This window comes from Petaurus breviceps, unplaced genomic scaffold, assembly GCF_028583685.1.
Source record: "Petaurus breviceps papuanus isolate PSGF00001 unplaced genomic scaffold, PetGlider_PUasm1.0 90823, whole genome shotgun sequence".
Lineage (NCBI taxonomy): Eukaryota > Metazoa > Chordata > Mammalia > Diprotodontia > Petauridae > Petaurus > Petaurus breviceps.
In genome coordinates, this window is record NW_027187352.1 from 10,174,588 (window position 1) to 10,196,711 (window position 22,124).

Here is a 22,124-nt window from a genome sequence, read left to right on the forward strand (position 1 = left end):
AAAATGAGCTGGAGAAGGAAATGGTAAATCACTCTAGTATCTTTGCCAAAGAAACCCCAAATGGAATCATGAAGAGTTAGACACTGATGAAATGACTGAACAACAACATTGGTAGTTGACATATTCACTCAGGAAACAAGAAACAAAACATGATCCCTTCTTCATCAAAGATTTATAGAGTCTTCTTCCTCTATTATAATTTGTATTATAGTTACTTGCATATTTTATCAATTCCTACTAGACTGTAAGCTTACTGAGAGCAAGAAGCTGCCACCAGCAAAGTATTCAACATATAGGTGGTTTCAAAGCATTTCATCTTTCTAATCTTCCTGAAAGGGACACCATAATCTGCAACCCCACAAAAAAATCAGAGAGAAAATAAAGGTCCTTCCTCTTGAACACATTCCTTTTATTCACCTTTCCTTAAATTCTTAACCTCTATGCAACATCTGACACTGGTGATCACATTCTTCTCCTGGTTACTTACTCTCTCCTCTGTTTTCTAGGTCTTCTCTCATCTGAATGCTTTTATTTTTGCTGGTTTGTCATCCATGAATTAACCACGGGTGTCCCCCAAGGCCCTGTCTTGAGCCCTTTTCTCTCTTTTTATTTTTAGTTTATCTCATTTGGTGATCTGATCAGCAGGTACATTAGTGGATTCAACTATTATCTTTAGGCAGATGATTTGCTTATCTATAAATTTAGCCATAGTCTCTCTCCTTACCTACTATTATCTATTAGCAATTATCTTTTGGTCATCTTGTACTGGAAGTCCCACAGACATCACAAACTCAACACATCCAAAAATTAACTCGTCCTATTTCCTCTCTAACTTTTTTCTTAATGCTGAAGGTAATAAATTCATTCAAAACTAGCTAAATAGAATCTATCCCCTCCAGGGAGCCAATTTTAGTGGTAAAACACTCTGCTTGGAGTCAGAAAACCCAGACTAGAACCCCAAAATTTCAAGTTGCCTGATCCCTAGTTTGTTCCTTTGGGGGCATCAAATCCCAATCTGTCTCTTGCTTTTGTGTTTGTTTTTTAATTTGGGGGGTGGTGGGTCTCAACATCTAATTTTATCTCTGTGGGAAATTATCTGAAACAGGAACCCCTTTGGTATGGGTGCCCTCTTCACCAAGAATGGCAATTCCTCTGTAATTTATAGTCTTAAGGGATAGACGCGGGTACTGGGAGATTCTGTGACTTGCCCAGATTCTCACAATCCATATGAATCAGACTCAGAACCTGAACCCTGATTTTCCAGATGCCAAGGTCAGCCCCCTAGACGACTATACTATACTGCCTCTCACCAGTAAAGAGGGGATAATAATATTTCCCCCAAAACTACCTCAAGGGCTGTTGTGAGAACTGGATAAGATAAAGTATGTGTAGGCCCTTGATGATTATAGATGTGAATTATGTGACCAATTAATCCATCAATACGTATATATTTGACAAGCCCTGTGGATGGATCACAAACAGGACCTGGGATTTAGCAGGATGAAGATCAGAATGTATTACATCTGGGAAACTGTGTCTTGCTTTCTGCCACTCCCCATAGCAGCCTGCTTGCGACAAAAGCCCATCTATTTAGCATGTATGTATTTGCAATGGCGCTCTAGGGCTGCAAATCATGGAATAGCATTATCTTAGAACAATGAATGTTGCAAATAATTAAAGATCATTGGAAAAATATGTGGTGAGTGTAAGTAGGCTGCAGCTGGTTATCAATGATGACTTGTATGCTAGAAGGAAATGGGTTGATATTGAACCAAGAAGGCAAGAGAATAGCTGCGTGGTATTTATCACCTGAGAAACAAAGGGAGCCCAAAGGAAGGATTCCATCTCAGCCAACAGGTCCTCTGTGATCCTCTCCAGGTTGTACTCACTGCTGGACTTTCCCTGCAATGCTCCAGAAAGTCCTTCACTCTGGAAACTACCAGCTCCCACCAACTACCTCAGCCCTCCATCCCTGTGGCCTCTCCCCCTCTGATTGGCTGATTGCTCCCAGAACATCATTTTAAGGAGGAGGTCCGGTACCATCCACCATGTTTTCATTCCTCTCCAGATGAATTCTTACTCTCTCACTGGATGTCCTCTACAATGGCCCCAAGGCAGGCACTTTCATTACTAAGCTCCCCTTTTCCCCCCACTCTTTTAAGTGTCCAGCAACCTTAATATGTTACCTTCCCCCTATGGATCATAAACTTCCTGAGGGCATGTCTTTATTCTTTATTGTTTATATTCCCAGAGTTTAGCACGGTGCTGACATACACAAAAGGCAGAATAAATGCTTGCTGACTTGACCCTATTTAGAATTTATTAGGAAACATAAGAATTATATAGAATGAGAAGACCTACAGATCTTTCAAAATGTAATTATTATATGCCGAGAGAGAGAGAGAGAGAGAGAGAGAGAGCGCACAGTATGGCAGAGTAGAAAGGGTGCTGGATTTGGAGACAGAGGGATCAAATCCTGGCTGACTGTGTGACCTTGGGAAAGTCACCTTAACATCTCTGAATTTCTGTTTCCTCATCTGTAAAATGAAGGGGTTAGACAAGATGGCCTCTAAAATCTCTTCCACTTCTACATAAATGTGAATGATCTCAAATACTACTTATAATAACTGCTCATATATAGATGGTACTTTCCTCATGAAATATCTTCATTTCTATAGGACAAGTATAATTTACCTCTTTTAACAGATGAGGGAAACAGAGGGTCAGAGAGGACAAGGGACTAGGTCCACATTAACACAGAACAGGTATCAGCTCCGTTGTCAAATTCTGGTCCTTTGTCCTCATGTCTGTTGCCTGGGCCAAGAGCAAAAGAGGTCTGGATGCTTCTTGGCTATGTCCTTAGACTCAGGAGGGATGTATAAGGCCTAGGATGCTAATATATTTTGCTCTCAGGTTAGAGGCATTGGGGCTGATTTGCTTGAATGGTTCTCGGGCACGGAGAAGCAGACAGGCCTGCCTCCAGCTGTGCCCCTGAGGCCTCAGGAGACCAGTGACAGCAAAGTCATGGTCTGTTGATCACAGTCCTGGGGTAGAAGTGAGGACAAAAGACCAACATTCAATGGTGTGCTGTGGGCAACACATCTCAAAAGAAAGATGTGATTATCTGTAGCCTCCTTTAGAGACAAAAGTCCAGTTTCTGGAAGAACTCATTATAGAGAAGAAGCCAACCCTCACTGTCAGAGCAAAATAAGTGAATAAATGAAAAACCACTTATTAAGTAAGTGCTCACATGTGCCAAGCTCTTGGCATCACTAAATATCTCATTCACATCTTAGATTTAGAATCAGAAGGGGTCTCAGCAAGCATCCAGTCCCACCCTTTCATTTAACAAATCAGGAAACTGAGTCACAGACTCATGACATGACCTGTCACATAGGTACCAAGGAGAAGGCCTGGGATTCAAACCTAGGTCCAATCAGTCAAGTACTTATTAAATTCCTATTGTGTGCTTCATACCACCATATAGGCCTCCTACCCTATCACTTCAAGAACAGCCCTCTCATTATATAATAATGTTTACTATATTGAACTGAATTCATTCAGGGACAGCCTTAACTCTCCTAGAGACTCGACTTGCTCCCAGTCACACAGGTGCTAATAGGTGGAGCCCACTCTCAAAACCCAGCTTCTCTACCTCCTTGGTCTACTTTTATCAACACATGCACTTCTGATCTAGGAGAATGAGAAGATTCGTTAATGAGAAAACCACTGGAAAATTCACCTACGACATCGCCACTCCTACAGAACCTAGTAAATAATACAGGTGTCTGAGATTTTAAAGCAAAATGGCTTCAGTGAACTTAGACTAATTCACATTTCTATAGTGCACCAAAGGCTTTTCTCCTGACAATCTTTTAAGAAAGGAACAGTCATTATGTTACATTCCCTCCCCCTTTATAGATGAGGAAACTGAAGCCAAGAGAAATTAAAGGTATTTCCTAGGATTGCAAAGCTATTTATTGGCCAAGGTGGAATTTGAACCCAAGTTTCTTTTCTCTATGTCTAGTTGTCTTCCCTCAATACCTCACTCAGAGCCATAACTAGTATGGGGTGAAAAGGGCTGTGTCTCAAAGGACCAACCTCAGGGGAGGGCACATTTCCTTCCTAGGTGACAAGATTCCGCCTTCCCCTCAACCTTTTTTTCAAATCCTATTAAAATTCTTTTGAACTTTTGGATTATTAGAAGCAATTTTGAGAAAGGCTTCTTGGCATGGGGTAAATAAATCAGAACTGGACCTGAAGTTCTGAGGTTGAATACTGGCTCTATTACTTACCATGGTGACCTTGGGCAGATCATTTCCCCTCCTCTTAGTTAAAGTTTTCCCAGTAGTAAATGAGGATAACAGACTAGTATCTTCTTGCACTTCTAACCATCCTGAGCAAGGTGCCAGGAGGAGTCTGTTTGTCCACTGTGATGTCTTAGAAGAATGAGTGGTGACCATTCTGCTATTACTGTTATTATTATTGAAAGAGTCTAAGATAAATAGAAACGTTTCCCTTTTAAAATAGGAGAATAAACACTTCCCTCCCCCTCAAGTAATAAAATCCCAACCACTTAGAGCCCTGGAAAGAAAGGCCTGAGAATCTGGATGAAACTGATGAGAAGCCAAGGTGACACCAGCCAATTGACATCCTTGGGCCGACCTCTGAAATGAAAAATGGAAACCAGAAGCCCCATGCTGAATTAAGGAAATTAACTGTGGAAGACCATTCCATCACCTCTGTAAGTCTGTCGGAAAGCATTTCCTAAAACTTAGCTCATACTCTCCTGGTTAATATTTAGAGCCTGTAACTTTCTGTGGAAATCAGTTTTTCTGTTAATCAGTTTCCTTAAGCCCAATCCATGCCCCATTATCTGGAATGCCTACGGTCAACAGATTGCTCAAAGCTGGAGACCCGTTCCCAAGGACCTGTTGAAAGGAGAAGCCCCTAACATTTCTTTGTTAGGTAAGGTCGTCCATGAAAAAAACAACAAATCCTCTAAACTTCAAAGGATGCATAATTTCACGTTTTCAGTGAGAAGAAACTAAAACATAGTATAAAAGGTTCCAGACTTAAAGTCAGGAGATAGGGGGTGATTTCTCCATGCCCAAAGTGGTTTTATGAATTGCTATGGCCAACCCTTTACTCCAACACTCCAAAGATTTGTGATTCTATCATGGTGGCCAGACTCTCCCCAAAGGCAGATCAAACCCTTCCTGGACTCTGCCAGTAACCTTTGAAATGCTGTGATCACAAAAAACTCTTCCCCAGGTAACATGGCTTCTGATGAACCTACCATCTATGTGTCAATGCCCCAAACTTTTTTCTTCATCAAATAAAGTACCATATACATGTTCTGTTATTACTGTTACTGAAAGGCAGCATTTCATGGGGGTGGGGGGAAACCTGAAGTTGGGGAGACAAAGGGGAGGAGGAAGGGAGGGAGAAAGAGGGGAAAAAGAGGAGGGGGGGGAAAGGAGGGGGAAGGGGGAAGAGAGAAAGAGAGAGAGGGAGAGAGGGAGAAGGGGAGGGAGGGAGAGAGGGAGAGGGAGAGAGACAGAGAGAGAGAGAGAGAGAGAGAGAGAGAGAGAGAGAGAGAGAGAGAAAACGAAAACGTGTCTGTCCTAGGTCACTTTGGAGTTAGAAGAAAAGCTGGGTTCAAATTCTCTATCTGACAAAGACTGGCTCTATAATCCAGACAATGCTATTTAACTTCTCACAATTAAGATATAAATTCCAGTGCAGGTGCTGAGGTACACTGGTAGAAAGGATTTTTTCACCAGGAGTTCTCTACACCTATGAAATTATTGGTCCAGACCAAAAATAATTATTCCTACCCATACAAAAATAAGAAATACAGTATGCCGAAGTGGATAGCATCCTGAGCCTAGTCAAGACCTCTGGATGCTGACACTTACTAGCTGTGTGTCTCTGGACACATCCCTTTTTATTTTGTTTTTTTGTTTTTTTGCCTTTTGGAAGGCAACTGGGGTTAAGTGACTTGCCCAAGGTCACACGACTAGTTGTTTGTGTGTGTGTGTGTGTGTGTGTGTGTAAGTGTAAGTGTAAGTGTAAGTGTCTGAGGCCGGATTTGAGCTCAGGACCTCCTGACTCCAGGGCCAGTGTTCTATTTATTCATTGCACCACCTAGCCGCCCCTTGGACAAGTCCCTCTTAACCTTTAAATGCTCCAAGCTGCTCTGTGATATTCTAAGATATACTTACTAATTATTACTTACAGAGGCAAAGGGAGTTTACATGCCAGTCTGCAACAAAAAATATAATACAAGTAAAAATTAACTTTTTACCCAGGGCGATTCAGAAAAGTTTTTGTTATGACAAGGAGGGATTTAGATCACAATTTCATTAGTAATAATAAAAAACTGAAGCTATTTTTCTAGTGCCTTACAACTTAAAAAATGCTTTTAACTCAGCAGCCCGGTGAGGCAGGTCTTAGAAGGCTTATTACTATTGTATCATAGATGAGGAAACTGAAGCCCAGAAAAGTGATGTGACTATCACAAGGACCCAAAGCTTAGCTGGAAATAGAACCTCTAATTCAGAGTCAAGATCCAGGGCTCTGACATAGGGAAAGGGAAGAGAAAGGAATGTTGTATATCACCTACTATGTGCTGGGCCCTTTGCTAAGTGCTTTCTACAAATATTATCTCACTGATAAAAGTTCCTGACATGAGCAGATGCCAACCGACCTTTGATCCTAACTATTTTCAAATACTCCTAGGTGAAATTTTATCCAAATATTTTTCCAGCCCGGAGATTTCTGATTTTCCTTTGGGCATGAGCAGAGCTCAGATACAGGGGAGAGCTACGTTTTCCATTTCTGAAGATACAGTGGCCTGATTTGCAAGGCCCCCTGCATCTTCCTTGCAATTTACTCGGGGACTCACAACAGCAGTACTGCTCTCTGGGTGTTACTTACTTTGGATTGACTCCTGTAAGACTGAGTTTACACAGCTGTGGAAAGAAAGCCTAGGAGGGATTAATTAAAAAGTACAACACAAATCCTTTTGGAAGTCATTCTCAGGCAGAGCTGACGCTGAGGCAAGCTTTTAGGCAGTCAGAGAGGAAGAGGCTTCCATCTGTAGTAAACAAAACGAGCTTCTACTGCTTTTCGCTGATTAGGTGTCCTTGACACTTAGTAGTAGTTGTGTGACCCTAGGCAAGTTACTTGACATCTGAGTCTCATTTGTAAAATCGGGATAATAATGCCTGAAGGAGTGTAAGTCACTGGGTTCTAAAGCTGGAGGAAACCTTTATCCCTCCCTAGTCACCTAGGCCACTCCCCTCAATTCAAATACGGTATGAGGAAAGAGGGCCAAATAGGGCAGACTCACAGACAGAGCATCTCTGAGGACAGGACTCTGTAAAACATAAAGTACTATATAAATATTTGTGTGTGTGTGTGTTTCTAAACCAACAACAGTGGTTAAGCTAAGTCTAAAAGAAGCAGGCCCTTAGGGGAGACAACTGTATTAGCCAAAAGAAAACTGGATTTGAATTCAGACTTCGCTGGTTAGTCCTTGAGTGATTTTGGCGAAGCACTTAAAACTTTCTGGGCCTCAGTCTAGTACCAACAAGCATTTAATAAGCTCCTTCACATGCTAGGTGCAGGGGATCCGAATACAGAGCATGAAACAAGCCCAACTCTCAAGATCTTACATTCTCAGGGTCTTCATGTATAAAAGTGATCTGAAAGGGATGATCTCTAAAGTGCCTTCCAGCCCTACACCAATGGACTGAAAAGCAACAAATACGTTTAGAGAAATCATTGAGCAGGCTCTCCTATTCTTGGAAGGTCTTTTTTTGGGGGGGGCGCAGAATAAGGTAAATTTTTTGCTTTCTATGCACTACTTCTTTCCCTCCTACTCCCTTCATCTACTACTCTCAAGTTCTTGGCAGAAACAACGCTTTATAGATTCCAAAGACCTGCACAGGTGACCTTTGTGATGTTTTTGTGTGCATGGGGACTGCTGTTGCTTTGTTCTGATTTTTGCTTAGAGCAAGAGTGCCATCCTAGAACCGGTCACAGAGATTAGCGAACCTTACCTGCATCTCTTGTGAGGAAGAACCGAAGTCACCCAGCAAATGGGAGCCCAGACACTCTGTCTGAGTGTGGGACATATTTATTACCAACCTGCAGAATTTTACACACAAAGAAAGGCGCCCCTCCGGGAATGCAAAGTGTCTACAAACCACAGCAGCAGAGCCAGTCACTGGCAGAAAGCAGAATAAATAAGCCAGCAGCCTATGAGCCAACTGAAAGTCTCCCTAACTTCCCTACACATCAATAATGCAGTAATGTCATCAACTCACTGAAGACGGAACAAGCCTTTTGCTGCTGTTCAGTTAATTAGTAAAGGGAGAGATTAAGGTCTTTAATTTCTCTTTTTTTAACCTTCTATGTGTAGGTGAACAAAGAAAAAATTATATATATATATGTGTACAGAACAATCATCTTTAAAAGGTTATTGGTAGTCAGGATTTAAACACATCTCACATAAAAATCACAGGCCTTTTAGAGCTGGAAGGGGTCTGGAAAACCCTCTGATTTCACTCCCTCATTTTACAGATGAGGGTAGTGAGGCCCAGTGACTTACACACAGCCAGAAAAATCAATTTAAGACTCCAACATGAGACAAAGTTAATTTATGCATTTATCAAGAGGCTGCCTTATACAAAGTAATGTGATAAGTGCCGGCAGATGGGGCAGAATGAACCTGTGCTTTCTCTGGTACAAGAACTCCCAAATGAGCAAGTCCCCTCTACCTTCTCTGAAACTGCAAACTCAGTTTCACAGAGCTCTCAGAAGGTTAAATGACTTGCCTAGGGTCATATAGCCAAGCCAGTGTGTTCCAGATGAGACTTGGATCCAGAAATACCTGCACCCAAGGCAAGCTTCCTAGCTACTAGGCTAGGGAGGTGAAAACAAGACCATTCAAGTTTCTTTGCCTTTCTCACCATCTCCTTAGAACCTACAAAGAAGTGACTAAGTGATAAAATTAGTGAATACCTAAAGGCATCTTGGCCTGAAGCAGGGACTTGGGTTGGACCCACTGCAGTAAGCAGTGATGACTTAAAAGCAATGTTTGCATTTCCCCAGGAGAACTCAACCTTCTCATTCCCCTAGCATTTCCCCAGCAGGACAGTCTTGGGCTACTTCTCAGAAAAGACCCTGCAGGCGTTTGTTTTCCCTATACAAAACACATCACAGTCACCAAAGGAAGTTTTAAAATGCATTAAATGTCAAGGTTTCTTCTTCAAGTTCTTAAGAGAAAAAAGAGCCCAGGGAGACTTTTTTTTTGGGGGGGGGGGAGCCTGGGAGGAAAGGGATCTGTATCTAGAAGCAGCCATTAGCTTCTTTGCTCACACCTTCAGGGGCCAGCTCATACTAATTGTTTTGCCTCCTCTATAAATCAGTGGGGCTGCAGCTGATTCATTCAGGCTGGGAGCCGGGGAACCAGCTTGGCCAAGGCTGGGTCTCCGGTTGATGTTTACCCTGTTGCAGGTAATGAGCCACTTGATGAATCTAACACGTGGTAGTCAACAACTTTTCCCAGGTTTATAGCCCTAGGTCTCCAGAAAACAGGAGGAGGGGAAGGAGGCATCTCCTGGATCGCTTAACACTTTAATTGGGAAAGAGCCTGATTTTTCCCACCTTCGTCCAGCTTCTTCTCCCTCCTACTCAGTTGGGGATCACAGCCCACCTCCCAGGTGCCCCTACCAACAGCCCTCCTGAATCTTTTCTCCATCACTCTCTTGAGTCTTTAAGGATCCAGACCCCTTCTGGGCTATTTCCTGCTACAAATTGGGGAACACAACCAGGCAAGCAGGTCACATTCAAATGAACAATTATTAAACACCTCTTCTGTACGAAGCCCAGTGCTAAGAGGAGGAGATGCAAAAAAAGACACGTGAGTGTCTCCCAAACATCAAGCAGCCCACTGTGTAACACAGGTTTTCTACCAAACACCCTTAACTCCATTTTCTAATATATGTTTTCCCTTAGGTAAGAAAGAAGAAAAAAGTGATTTAAAGCCTTGCACAGCCTAGGATAGATACTTTGTCTTTCTCGCAGTCACTGGACCTTTGAGTTGGAAGGGACCTCAGTGGTCACAAAGTTCGGCTCTCTCATTTTAGAAATAAGGAAACTGAGACCCAGCCAGATACTGGCAGGACCACTCTGGAAGCCAGCACCCAGGTCACCCGACTCTGCCTCAGTCCAGCCCTTTTCCAACACTATCCCACAGGGACAACATTGCAGGGACAAAAATTCTGGGATAAATGGGACCTTCACGATCGCTTAGTTCCATTCCCTTCGTTTTTTTTACCGGTGAGGAAACTGAGGCTGAGATCTTCACTGACTTGTTCAGTGTCTCCCAGATAAGCTAGTAAGGGGCTCAAACCCAACTCCTCTGACTCCAAAGTTCTTTCTCCTATACCATGATTTCAAAGACACAGTGACTTGGAGTGAAAACTTGCCAAAGTTCCTGTTAAGACCAGCTGCGAAGCCTGTGGCTTTTGTGGCCCTGCGGGTTACTGGGCAGTTTCTTGGCAACAGGCACTGACTTCTAAGTTGTCATGGCATTTCACTGCCCACCCTCGCAGGATGCTCCTAGCCCGGGAACTTTCAGCTAAGAATTTGGGGCTGGAGTTACAGCTGGTGGAACTTTTCCACCCTTTCTTTAAAACAAAAAATCCAATCGATTCAAGTCACCCAAACTCAGAGGGGCTCTTTGTGATAGGGAGAGGGCCCCCCAATTCAGCCCTGGGACACGACGGGAGGGGAGGAGAAGCTGCAGGGCTCGAGCAGCGGGGCAAGCAACGACCCTTCCATAAACACACCACATGGCAAATCATAAATCCAAGCCAACGCACCATTGTCTCCTCCTTCCATGCAAAACCCCCCTCCCGCCCCGCCCCGCAACGCACCTTGCAGGAGGACAAAGAGAGAACAAAGTTAGGACGAGAAAGAAAGAGAGTGACTTACCATTGGCAGGGACACAGAGGTTTGCGGAGCCACTTTTAACTAAGAATGAATTAGGGACAAACTCTTCCTCAGAGTCAGAGTCCTGGGTTGGCTGGGCCACACCGTTGCCTAGCAACCGCCTCTGGCTCTCATTGGCCGGTGGGGAAGGGGGAGGGGAAGGGGACTGCTCAATAGGGGTTGATGAAGCAGATGAACAATGCAAGGGACGACCTGCGGACCACAAGCACAAACACAGACAGAAAAATAAAATACTTTTAAGGAACACACGGGAGGTTTAGGACGGGGGTGAGGGGTGGGGAGGAGCGCGGGGAGTCAAGGGAAAACACGCATCAACGACACAGGAACTTATAAAAGGAGATGTACTGCACATATTGGGGTCCGTGCCCATCTGCTTGAAGGGGCACTTGTGCAGACTCTGCAGAAGTTGCAAAGCAGGCACCTTCGAAGCCCAGAATGAGTTTATACACACGCTTAAAGTTTGGAGAGAAGGACGCTGCCGAGCCCCTGTGCAAACCAGGTGGGAGCCCTGGCATCACATGCTAAAGGACCCGTCACCATGTATCTCCCTGGGATCTAAGGTCTAATTCTTGGGCGTTAGTTTAAAAATGCCACGCCTAGAAGCAAGATTCTGGGCCTCGGGGGTCGTCATCTACATAATGAAGAGTCTGGATTAAGCTTTCTCTAACGTTTCTTCCAGCCTCCAGATTCTGAATTTTAAAGTTCCTTCCCCACGTTCCATAAAGCTCTAAGATTCTATGACCTCTAACATTCTACCTCCTAAACTCACAATTTATGCTCTAAGTTCCCTCCTAGCTCTAAAATACAACATCATTCTATAGCATTCTATATTTTAAAGTCCCTCTAACAATGTATGTTCTAAGATTCCTCCCAGCTCTAACGTTCTAGTCCAGGGATTCCTTCCAGCTCTAACGTTCTAACGTGTCGAGGGGTCCATCCCAGCCCTAACATTCTATGTCCCGGGAATCCCTCCCAACGCTAGCATTCTGTGTTCCAATGTCTCTTCCAGCACTAATATTCCATACCCTAATGCCCCTTCTGCCCCTAACATTCTTTTTTTCTAATGTCTCTTCCTCCTGTACATCTATATTCAAAGGTTCATTACATCTTAACATTATGTGATTCTGTGACCAAACCCCTTATTCTCTGGGACACCCAATTTAAAGGCAGCACTTAGAGGCACAGACGGAAAACCCTGCAATTTATACCCAAGGCTGACATTCCAAAATGTGCAATACATCACCCAAAACAGGACATAAGCAAAGACATATAAAAAATGTTACATAGTACAAGACAATGCAAACTGTCTGACAAGGAGGGCTTGGTTGTTTATGCCCCCTTCTGAAATACTGATTTGTTTTGTTTTGTTTAAATTCAGCCAACTGCATCCAGATTTTGACAAGACCTGACCTTAGAAATTTTAACACACTCCAAATGTCCTTCTGTAGGATTCAATAAATTTGGCAGGTGGGGGGCAGGGAGTAGGGACAATATAGGACGGAGGAGGAAGAATGAGAATACCAGCAGCTGCTGAATATTTAGGGTTTTGTTTTGGGGTTTTTTGTTGTTTTTGTGGTTCACTCAACCTTTAGTTCCCTTCAGTTCATAGTCACCAAATGCTACCAGGTTGTATATGGGACATAGAATTGCTATGTTATCCTCCTCACCTAGCCATACATACACCTAGCCTGTCTTTCAGAAAAGATGCCTGGCATCAAGGACTTGCCTTGAGAAAATCTAAGATCAAGTTTTAGCTCTGGCATTTAATAGCAGCATGACCTTGGGCAAGTTGCTTATACCCTCTGATTCTTGGTTTCTTTGTGAATTAGGGAAATGAGACTTGCATTACCTACCACACTGGACTTTTACCAGAAAAATTCTTTGTGAAACAGAAAATGTGGGATACCATTAAAAACACAAATATTTCCAGAATCGCTGAATGCAACTGAAGCAATGAAACTCAATAACTTTTCCCCTGAGTGCCTCTATGTAAAAGGCCCCTGAGCATTATACAGGGGATTCAATGATAAATAGGAGAGCCCCCCTGCTCTTGTGGAGTTTATAATCTAATGGGGAGGTTAATAAATATTTATATGCATGAATATTTGTATGAACTGACACAGAGTGAAGTGAGTTAAATCAGGAGAATAATTAATACTCCGACAACAATGTAAAAATGAACAATTCTGAAAGAAGTAATCAACTCAATGATTCCAAGAGGATCGATGATGAAGAATGTTACCCACTGCCTGACAGAGGGGGGATAGATTAAATTTGAAGAATAAGATGTGCAGCTTTTTTTTTACATGGCCAACATAGAAATTTGTTTTGTTTGACTAAGTACATATGTTATAAGACTTATGGTTTCTTTTTTTTATTATTATTTCAGTGGAGAAGGGTGAAAAGAAGAGAAAATAAATGCTTGATAAGTAAAAAAAAATGTAGGCATACTCCACCAAATATTTTCAGTGGTCTTTTCAAAAATAGTGTTTGGTAAAGTAGCATCATGGGACATAATACCATTAGAATATGTAATAATTAGGGAAACTATTTAAGTGCTTACCCAATACATAACAACATGCTTGGCCCTGAGGATAGAAAGAATGTTATGACCCAGGCCCAGCGCTCAAGGAGCTTCCCATCTAATGGAGGGGAAGAACCCATAAATAAATAAAAGCAATACAAGGGGGATTGAGAGAATTTTAAAAATTAAGTCCAAGCAAAGTACATGGGATGTTTGAGGAGGGAGACATCATTTTCAGTTGGGGGAGGTGATGGGAAGCTCCATTGAAGAAATGGCACCTGAGTTGGGCCTCAAACAAAGGAAGGGACTTCAACAGAAGGAAATGTTGAGGAAGATTGAGAATATAAATTTCAACTGGTGGTGATGTAGAGGGAATAGATTCCAATGGTAACAAGTAAAGATGAAGAAGTAGGAAAACAAGAGATTAATTTAAGAAAGGGAAAGCAGATTTTGGATAGAATGTAGCTCATATGAAAGAGAGTTGTATAAGACTGAAGGGGAGTTGATATAGTAGAATGTCAATTTGGATTTTATTTTCTGTAGCTCAAAATAAAAGGGAGACCTGAGTCGTAACGTGCATAGAGCTGTAGACTTAGAATAAAGAAGATACGAGTTCAAATATGACCTTGGACATTTATTAGCTAAGTAACCATGGGCAAATCTGTTTAATCCATTCAAATATGACCTCAGACACTTACTAGCTGTGTGATGCTGGGCAAGTCACTTCACCCAGTTTGTATCAATTCCTTCTCTGTAAAATGAGCTAGAGGAAGAATGGCAAACTGCTCCAGTATCTTTGCCAAGAAAACTCCAAATGGCATCCCAAAGAGTCAGACATGGGAGTGGCTAGGTGGTGCAGTGAATAGAGCACTGGCCCTGGAGTCAGGAGGACCTGAGTTCAAATCCAGCCTCAGACACTTAACACAAAAAATTAGGCCATGTTACCTTGGGCAAGTCACTTAACCCCAATTGCCCTGTCCTCCCCCCTCCAAAAAGCAAACAAACAAACAACAAAAACAACAGAGTCAGACATGACTAAAACAACTGAACAACAACACCATGGGCAAGATACTTAATTTCTGACTCAGTTTCCACTTCTGTAAAATGGGGACAATAATACCACCAACCTCCCTGGGTTTTTTGTGTGGATGAAATGAGATAATGTAGGTAAAATGCTATGCAAACCTTAGCACAGTGTATAAATGATATTTTTATTATCAGTTGATAAAGAGTTATGCAAAGTTTCTAGGCAGGTGAGTGATATGGTTAGTAAGATGGATTAGAACAGAGATGTTAAATAGTTTTGCAGGCTTCATTGAAGCCAGCAACATTGCCCAGTACTGCCTGAATCAGATTAAAATATTTAACAAAAAAAATATAATAAAGCATAATGTTAATATGTGGTCAAAATAGGGCCCACAAAGAACCTTACATATGCTTTAGTGACCCCCATTTCTATTTGAGTGTGATTAGAGTAGATTAGATGGCTAAGAGTCTACAAGCAGAGATGAACTAGAAGGTTACTGTAATAGTGTAGGAAAGGGGTAATCACAGCTTGAAGTCCAGTAATAGCAGAAGTGACAGAAGGAATGGACAGATGCTGGAGACATTTAAATGATATAAAGACCTTCCATTGGTCATAGAGGCAGCAGGAGACTGTGGCAGTCTTGGGATGCAGAATGAGGATAAGGTCAAGCTTGAGATGCCAAGTCAGCAATGGTAACTTTTGAAGTGGAAATGAAGGGGTGAAATGGAAGGTTTTGAGGATAACCATCAGCCCTGTTGATCAATGAGATGGAGAAGTTAGATCAGGGAGAAGGAGTTAAATAAGAGCTTACACAGAGGACCCATCTTCTGCTCATCTTTCTATAGAAAGGCAGCCTCTGTGTAGGAGCAAGGAGACCTGAGAAACAAGACACCCAAGTTTAATACTGTTTTTGTTTCTCATTATCTGTGTGACCTTGGACAAATCACTTAACCTCTCAGCCTTGGTTTCCTTCTCTATAAAATGGGGGTAATAATATCACCTACATCTCAGGGTTGTTGTGAGGATCAATTGAAATAGTATGTATCAAGTGCTATATAAATTATATAATGTCATAGTAGTAGTAGTAGTAGTAGTAGTAGTAGTAGTAGTAGTAGTAGTGGTAGTAGTAGTAGTAGTAGTGGTAGTAGTGGTAGTAGTAGTTAGTAGTAGTAATACTAGTAGTAGTTAGTAGTAGTAATACTAGTAGTAGTAGTAGTAGTAGTGATAGTAGTGGTAGTAGTAGTAGTAGTGGTAGTAGTGGTAGTAGTAGCAACAGCAGCAGCAGTATTAGTAGGGGTTCTTAACTTTTTTTTATGTCATAGGCCTTTTTGGAAGTCTGGAGAAGCCTGTGGATCTCTTCTCAGAATCATATATTTAAATGCAGAAATTAAAACACACAGGATTATAAAGCAAACCAAACATACAGAAACATAATTCTCAAAAACCAAGTTAATAGGACACTAGGTTAAGAACCCTTAAGGGTCCTAGAGCTCCCCGAGGACAGCGACTGTGTCATTTTTGTTTGTGTATACCCAATGCTCAAGGCTGTGTAGATCAGTGGATAGGAAGCATGCCTCCAAACCAGAAAGTTCTACCTCTACCTCCGATCACAATGGCTATGTGACCTTAAGCAAGTCTATTAACCTCTCAGTGTCCCTCAGTGGTTCTCTGCAGGTAGATGAGGAAGCTTTCTTACTGAGAGTTCTCTATACTAATGACATCACAGTTCTGGTGGTGGTGGTGGCAGTGGTGATGGGGATCCCTATCGCCTGGCACAAAGCAGACATTTAATAAATGCTTATTGATTGAAATCAATTAATAATTCAAACCTCCCCCCCTCCAGACTCATGTAATAGACATGAGGAAAATAGATTCAGAAAAGTTAGGTAAATTATAGCAGTTGTTTAACATCTCTGAGTGTCAGGTTCTGAATGTGTAAAATGAGCACAGTAATAAAGGCTGTACTTAGGTGCTTTGCTCAAATTCTTGTGCTCTTTTTTTCAAGGGCTACCTATATGTGAGCTGTTATTCTAGTAAACTTTAAATTCCATTAGAGCAGGAACTAAATCTTAACTGAAACTTGCATCCTTTCAGCTTCTGGCTCAGGGTTCTCTTTGCATCTTTAAAGACAAAGAACAACAATTACTACTACAACAAATGCTGGTTGCAGTGCAATCTGTGGTGCAAGGATAATCATGCCTTTTAACCTAGGGGCCACTAAGGCTCAGATGTCAAATGCTTGGCTCCAGTCACGCAGCTGGTGAGTGTCACATCTGGGATTCAAACCTGGGTCTTCTGGATGCACCACTCCACAGGGTCTCTCCATGAGAGAAATACGGAACAAAAAGGGAGACATCTAAACCAGAAGCTGGGTGGAAGGAGAAGGTGTGTGAGTTAAGCATGTATTTCTACCTACTCTGACTCATTCAAAATGATGTGAAGAATGAAGTGTATATTTCTGGGGAAAGTTTACAAAACAAAACCCAAACATGCAAAATAAAATGGAGAAGGGAAGATTGGGATGTACTGGGTTAAATGCCTCACAACTGGATCTCTGTCTTTCAGACAGGAAGAGCAAAAGACGTGAAAACCCATCTCAAATTGCTTTATCTTAGACTAAAACAACCTTAGAGATCATCTCAGCCAACTTTCAGTGGGGATCCAGTACAAAAACTCTCTCTAAAACATGGCCCACAAGTGTTCGTCTGGTCCCCTGCTCAGAGAGCTCCCGAGGTAGACTCACAAAGCAGCTCATTCCATCACTGGATGGTCTTGTTAGCTGCTTCTCCCCTAGCAATCTGCTTCCCTGCAACTTCTACCCCGAGGTCATAGACTCACAGGATTTCAGAGTTGGAAGAGATATCAGAGCATCACCAGTCTTCTCCATATATGAACTGGAATCTTCTCCACAATGGTATTGACCAGTCTGTTCAAGGATGCCTAGTGATGGGGAATCCATAGCCTCTGAAGACACCATTGGACTTTGGGGAAGCTCTAAGTGTTGGGAAGTTATTTCTGCCATTGAGATTAATCACCCTCTCACATCATCCTCCATCTACTACAGCTCCTGCTGCTGATTCTGTCCTCTGGGGCCAGGCACAAATTTAAAATCTCCCTTCCATGCAGCCCTATGTATACAGTAAGAAAGACATCACATATACATTAAGAAAGAGATCACATTGGGGTGGTGTAATGGAAATGCAGGTTTAAAGATCTTCCCTGCCCCTAGGCTAAAGTGCACCTGGAGTCTGGGGTGGGAGGCTTGTTTTTCAGTAGATACTTTTTGATTGGCCAGTGGGTCCAAAAGTTTGTTACATTCTCTGAGCCAGGAGAAGGCTATATAAGCCCTGATGTGTAGCTTTGTTTTGGGACTCACTTTGAGAAGTGTTCTGTGATTTGATCTGAATTCTGGGAAGCCGTTGTTGAGAGTCCCCCGGCTTTGAAAAACCCAGATGTGGAAACCCAGATGTTGACTGGGTATGGATGTAATGGTTGGACAGTTTGGAAATCTGTCTACTTGATCTGTTTCTGTCTTGATAATTCTGCCTGTATGCTTTGAAGTTCGGGGTGCTGACCTTTTTCCCCTGAACAAGGCAAACGATATATGTCTGACTGATTAAAGTAAGCTTGTTAACCCATTTTGAGTTGCTTTCCTTTAACAAAGCAGATCCAAGAACCTGTGGTAGCTGCAAATCCTGAGGACGCTTGGGGTGCTTGCTGCTACAGGTGGCTAGGTAGCACAGTGAGTAAGAGCACCGACTCCAGTGTCGGGATGACCTGGAGATCGAATCCCGGGCTCAGATACTCAGCACCACACCCAGAAACAACTGGCTGTGTAACCTTGAGCAAGTTACTTAACCCCGATTGCTTAAAAAAAAAAGAGAGACCACACTCTCCCCTTAAGTTTTCTCTTTTGTAGAGTAAATACTAGGTCTTTGCTTCCTTTGGAAGATATCAAGGGTGGGGAACCTTCGAGGTCACATGTAGTCTGCTTTGACTTCTGGAACGGGAAAGTAAGTCTAATTAGCTCTCATTTTTATATGATAGTTCTTTCAATACTTGAAGACAATAATCTTAATAATATCATCATTAATAACTATTATTAATAATAACCACACTTAGAATCCTAGCTTTAGTGTTGGAGGTCATCTATAGTCCAATTCCCTAATTCTATAGATGAGAAAACTCAGAGTGACTGGCTCAAGGCTATGCAAGGTAGGAAGGTTCAGACTGACAACCATTTCCTCTGACTTGAGATATGGCACTCATTCCTCAGTACTACACTGCCTTGGTTATTTAATGGTAACAAGAATAAAGTATTCTGGAAGCAGTGTTGTGTAGTGGAAAATGTACTGGTCAGAGACTCAGGAAACCTTAGTATTAGTTGCAAGCTTCAGTGTTGGTAAAATGAAGGTGTCAGTTTCAATGTTTCTAGCTCTGGCTCTTTATTTCAACATCCCTTTAAGCCAGGTATTCTTAAATTTTTTGTGTCACAGATCCCTTGGCAGTCTGGTAATTCCTAGGGACCCCTTCTCAGTATTATGGTTTTTAAAAAGTGTTTCACAAACCTTAAATCACTATAAAAATGCTAAATATTTTTATTATTGTTTTTAAACATAAAAATTGCAGGGGACTGCAAACCAATTATATTGAAATAGGGTTATCAAAATATAAAAAATTGTGACAATAATATGTTTATTTATTAGTAAATTAAATAACAGAAGAATATATTTAGAACAGAGGCAAGTTAACATCAATATTTTATTATTTAAAGAGATAGTATGAAGGTTGTTATTGTTTAGCTTGAATAATAATAACATGGTATTAGTCATGTCTGACTCTGTGACCCTATTTGGGATTTTCTTGGCAAAGATACTAGAGTGGTTTGCCATTTCTTTCTCAAGCTCATTTTTACAGATAAGGAAACTGAGGCAAACAGAGTTAAGTGACTTGCCCAGGTTCACACAGCTAGTAAGTGTCTGAGGCCAGATTTGAACTCAGGAAGAGGCTTATCCACTCTATCCACTGTGCCAGCTAGCTTCCAACAACAATTATAATAATATCAGCATATTTCTAGCACTTAAAGGCTTGCTAAATACTTTACAAAAAATATCCCATTTGATTCCTATATCAACCCTGGGAAGTATTATTATCCTCATTTTACATATGAAGGAACTGAGTCCTAGAGAAGTAAAATATATTGCCCAAGATCACACAACTGGTAAGTGTCTGACGTTAGATTTGAGCTCATTTCTTCCTGATTCCAAGTCTAATTATTTACTGGAACTCCCACTTCCCTATAATATAAGAAGATTAAACATTGGGTTGATCTTTGACAAGGAACATCCAATTGATTCTCTCTTGTAATGAGATATGAAAATATCTGTAATTTCTTATGGTAACAAAATCACAGGCACTGCTAATACTAATGTAGTTTATTGCCTACATTCATAACTGAGAGATGCTAAATTTCAATTAGACATTAGTGAAAATAGATTCCCCTGCAACAGCCCCCTAAAATCCATCCCTGGTCCCACTTTAAGCATCCCTGCTTTAACTCCTGACGTTCAAGATTTAAAGGTCCACTCTAAAATTCTTTATATTCAAAATCATGAAGTAATTTCAAGCTTAAGTATTCTTTATATTCATATACCCCTTGGACTATGGTTCCTTCTACCTTGGACATTCCATGGTCTAAGTTCTCTTCCAACTCAAGGGAACTATAAGAACAATATACAAAGCTCCAACTATATAATGGGTCCTTGACAGTTTAAGTTGGATGGGAGGAGGAAAGAAAGAAAGGGCTAAATGCAGCCTCCTCAGGCTCCCTTAACATAAGTAAGCCTTTCCCCATCTGTTAAATCCTATGGGCCAAACATAGCCACTCAGGCAACTCCCACTAAGTCAACTTGAGTTGACAGTGGGTATTTTCAGAGTAGACTCAAGCTATTTGTCTCTATGACTTATACTGGGAAATGCTCTCCAGAAGCCAACCTGTAGTAAATTGCTCACACCATATTTCAACCCAGTCTCACTCCTCCCACCTCTTGGGGTTCTAAGAATTCTTTCCTCCTGACTGCATCCCCCTTCACATTAACTAAGACCCCTTCTCTCAAATGCCTGGGAAAAGTAGCAGTTTAAACACACATGCATATACACACATAAACTATGCTGTGTGTGTGAATTCTTTCAGGCCACAGAGATAAAGAGAACATACTCATTCCTTTGGATCATATGCGGATATATATGTTTACACATATATGAATATACATACATACACACTAATTGATTTCCAAACATTTATTAGTTGCCTTCTATGACTTGGTATTATATGTTCTGTCCTAGAGCTATGAAGGCAGTCATGAAATGGTCCTTGCTCTGAAGGAGCATGTGAATATATATATATATATATGTATATATATATATATATGTGTGTGTGTGTATGTGTGTGTGTGTCATTTATATAAAATAAACACAGGGTAATGTGGGGGGAAGGCTTCTAGCAGCCAAAGAGAATAGGAAAGTTCTCATGTAAGAGATGGTTTGATATGAATTTTGAATAAAATTGAAGATTCTAGTCACTGAAGACTTTTGTAAATACATGGAGACCATCATTATCTGAGAGGAAATGCAAACATAAATATAGAAGCAGTCAGGTGGCTCAGTGGATAGAGCACTGGGCCAGGAGTTAAGGAGAACTGAATTAAAATCTGGCCTCAGACACTTACTAGCTGTGTGACCCTGGGCAAGTCACCTAACCTCTATTTGCCTTAATGCACTAGAAAAGGAAATGGCAAACCATTCCAGTGCTTTGCCAAGAACATCCCATGAACAGTATTGCCATGCTATGGTCCATGGGTCATGAAGAGTCAGACATGACTGACCAACACACACACACATATAAAATGTATATATATGTATACATGTATATACACACATACATATATAAAATGTATATATGGATATACCTATACATATTGTCTACCATTCATCTCTCACATTTTCAGACTTCTTTACAATTTACAAAATGCTTTATTCACAAAAGCCCTGTAAGGTAGGTAATTGATGATGATGATGGTGATTGTAAGCTCCTTATGGGAAGGAATTGTCTTTTGCCTCTTTTTGTATCACCAGAACTAGCTCAGTGACTGGAACATAATAAGTATTTGATAAATGTTTATTGGTTAATTAATAATAATATTAATAGTGATGATAGCTGGAGAAGCATTGTGATGTAGTGAATTGAGTCCCAGTCCTAGAGTCAGGAAGATGTAGGTTCAGGTTCTGCCTCTGCTAACATACTAACTGTATGAGCACAGGCAAGTAACTTAATCTTTCCTCTATAGGTAACACTTTAAGACTGTAGGTTACAGACCAGTTTCTGATCTGCATCAGTGGAGGTGCTTTCCATATTGGGGGGGGGGGGGGGGTCTTGACACTGATGAAATCAAAGTTCCAAAAGAAAGTAAAGGAAGGGAGGGAAGGAGGGAAGGAAGGTAGGAAGGAAGGAAGGAAGGAAGGAAGGAAGGAAGGAAGGAAGGAAGG

At 41.5% G+C, this 22,124-nt stretch overlaps 1 protein-coding gene across 2 annotated transcripts in view; it reads right to left on the reverse strand.

Annotated features, from left to right (window-relative positions):
• The window catches only part of TENM4 (teneurin transmembrane protein 4), a 1,707,472-nt gene that overhangs the window by 439,689 nt on the left and 1,245,659 nt on the right, over positions 1-22,124 (reverse strand). Inside the window, exon 10 of one of the 2 annotated variants that reach the window (XM_069070949.1) lies at positions 11,011-11,220. The exons of the other annotated variant lie outside the window; for it this stretch is intronic. Coding sequence (XP_068927050.1) covers positions 11,011-11,220 — 210 coding nt within the window. The remainder of the gene's footprint in view (positions 1-11,010; positions 11,221-22,124) is intronic. 2 annotated transcript variants of the gene reach the window in all.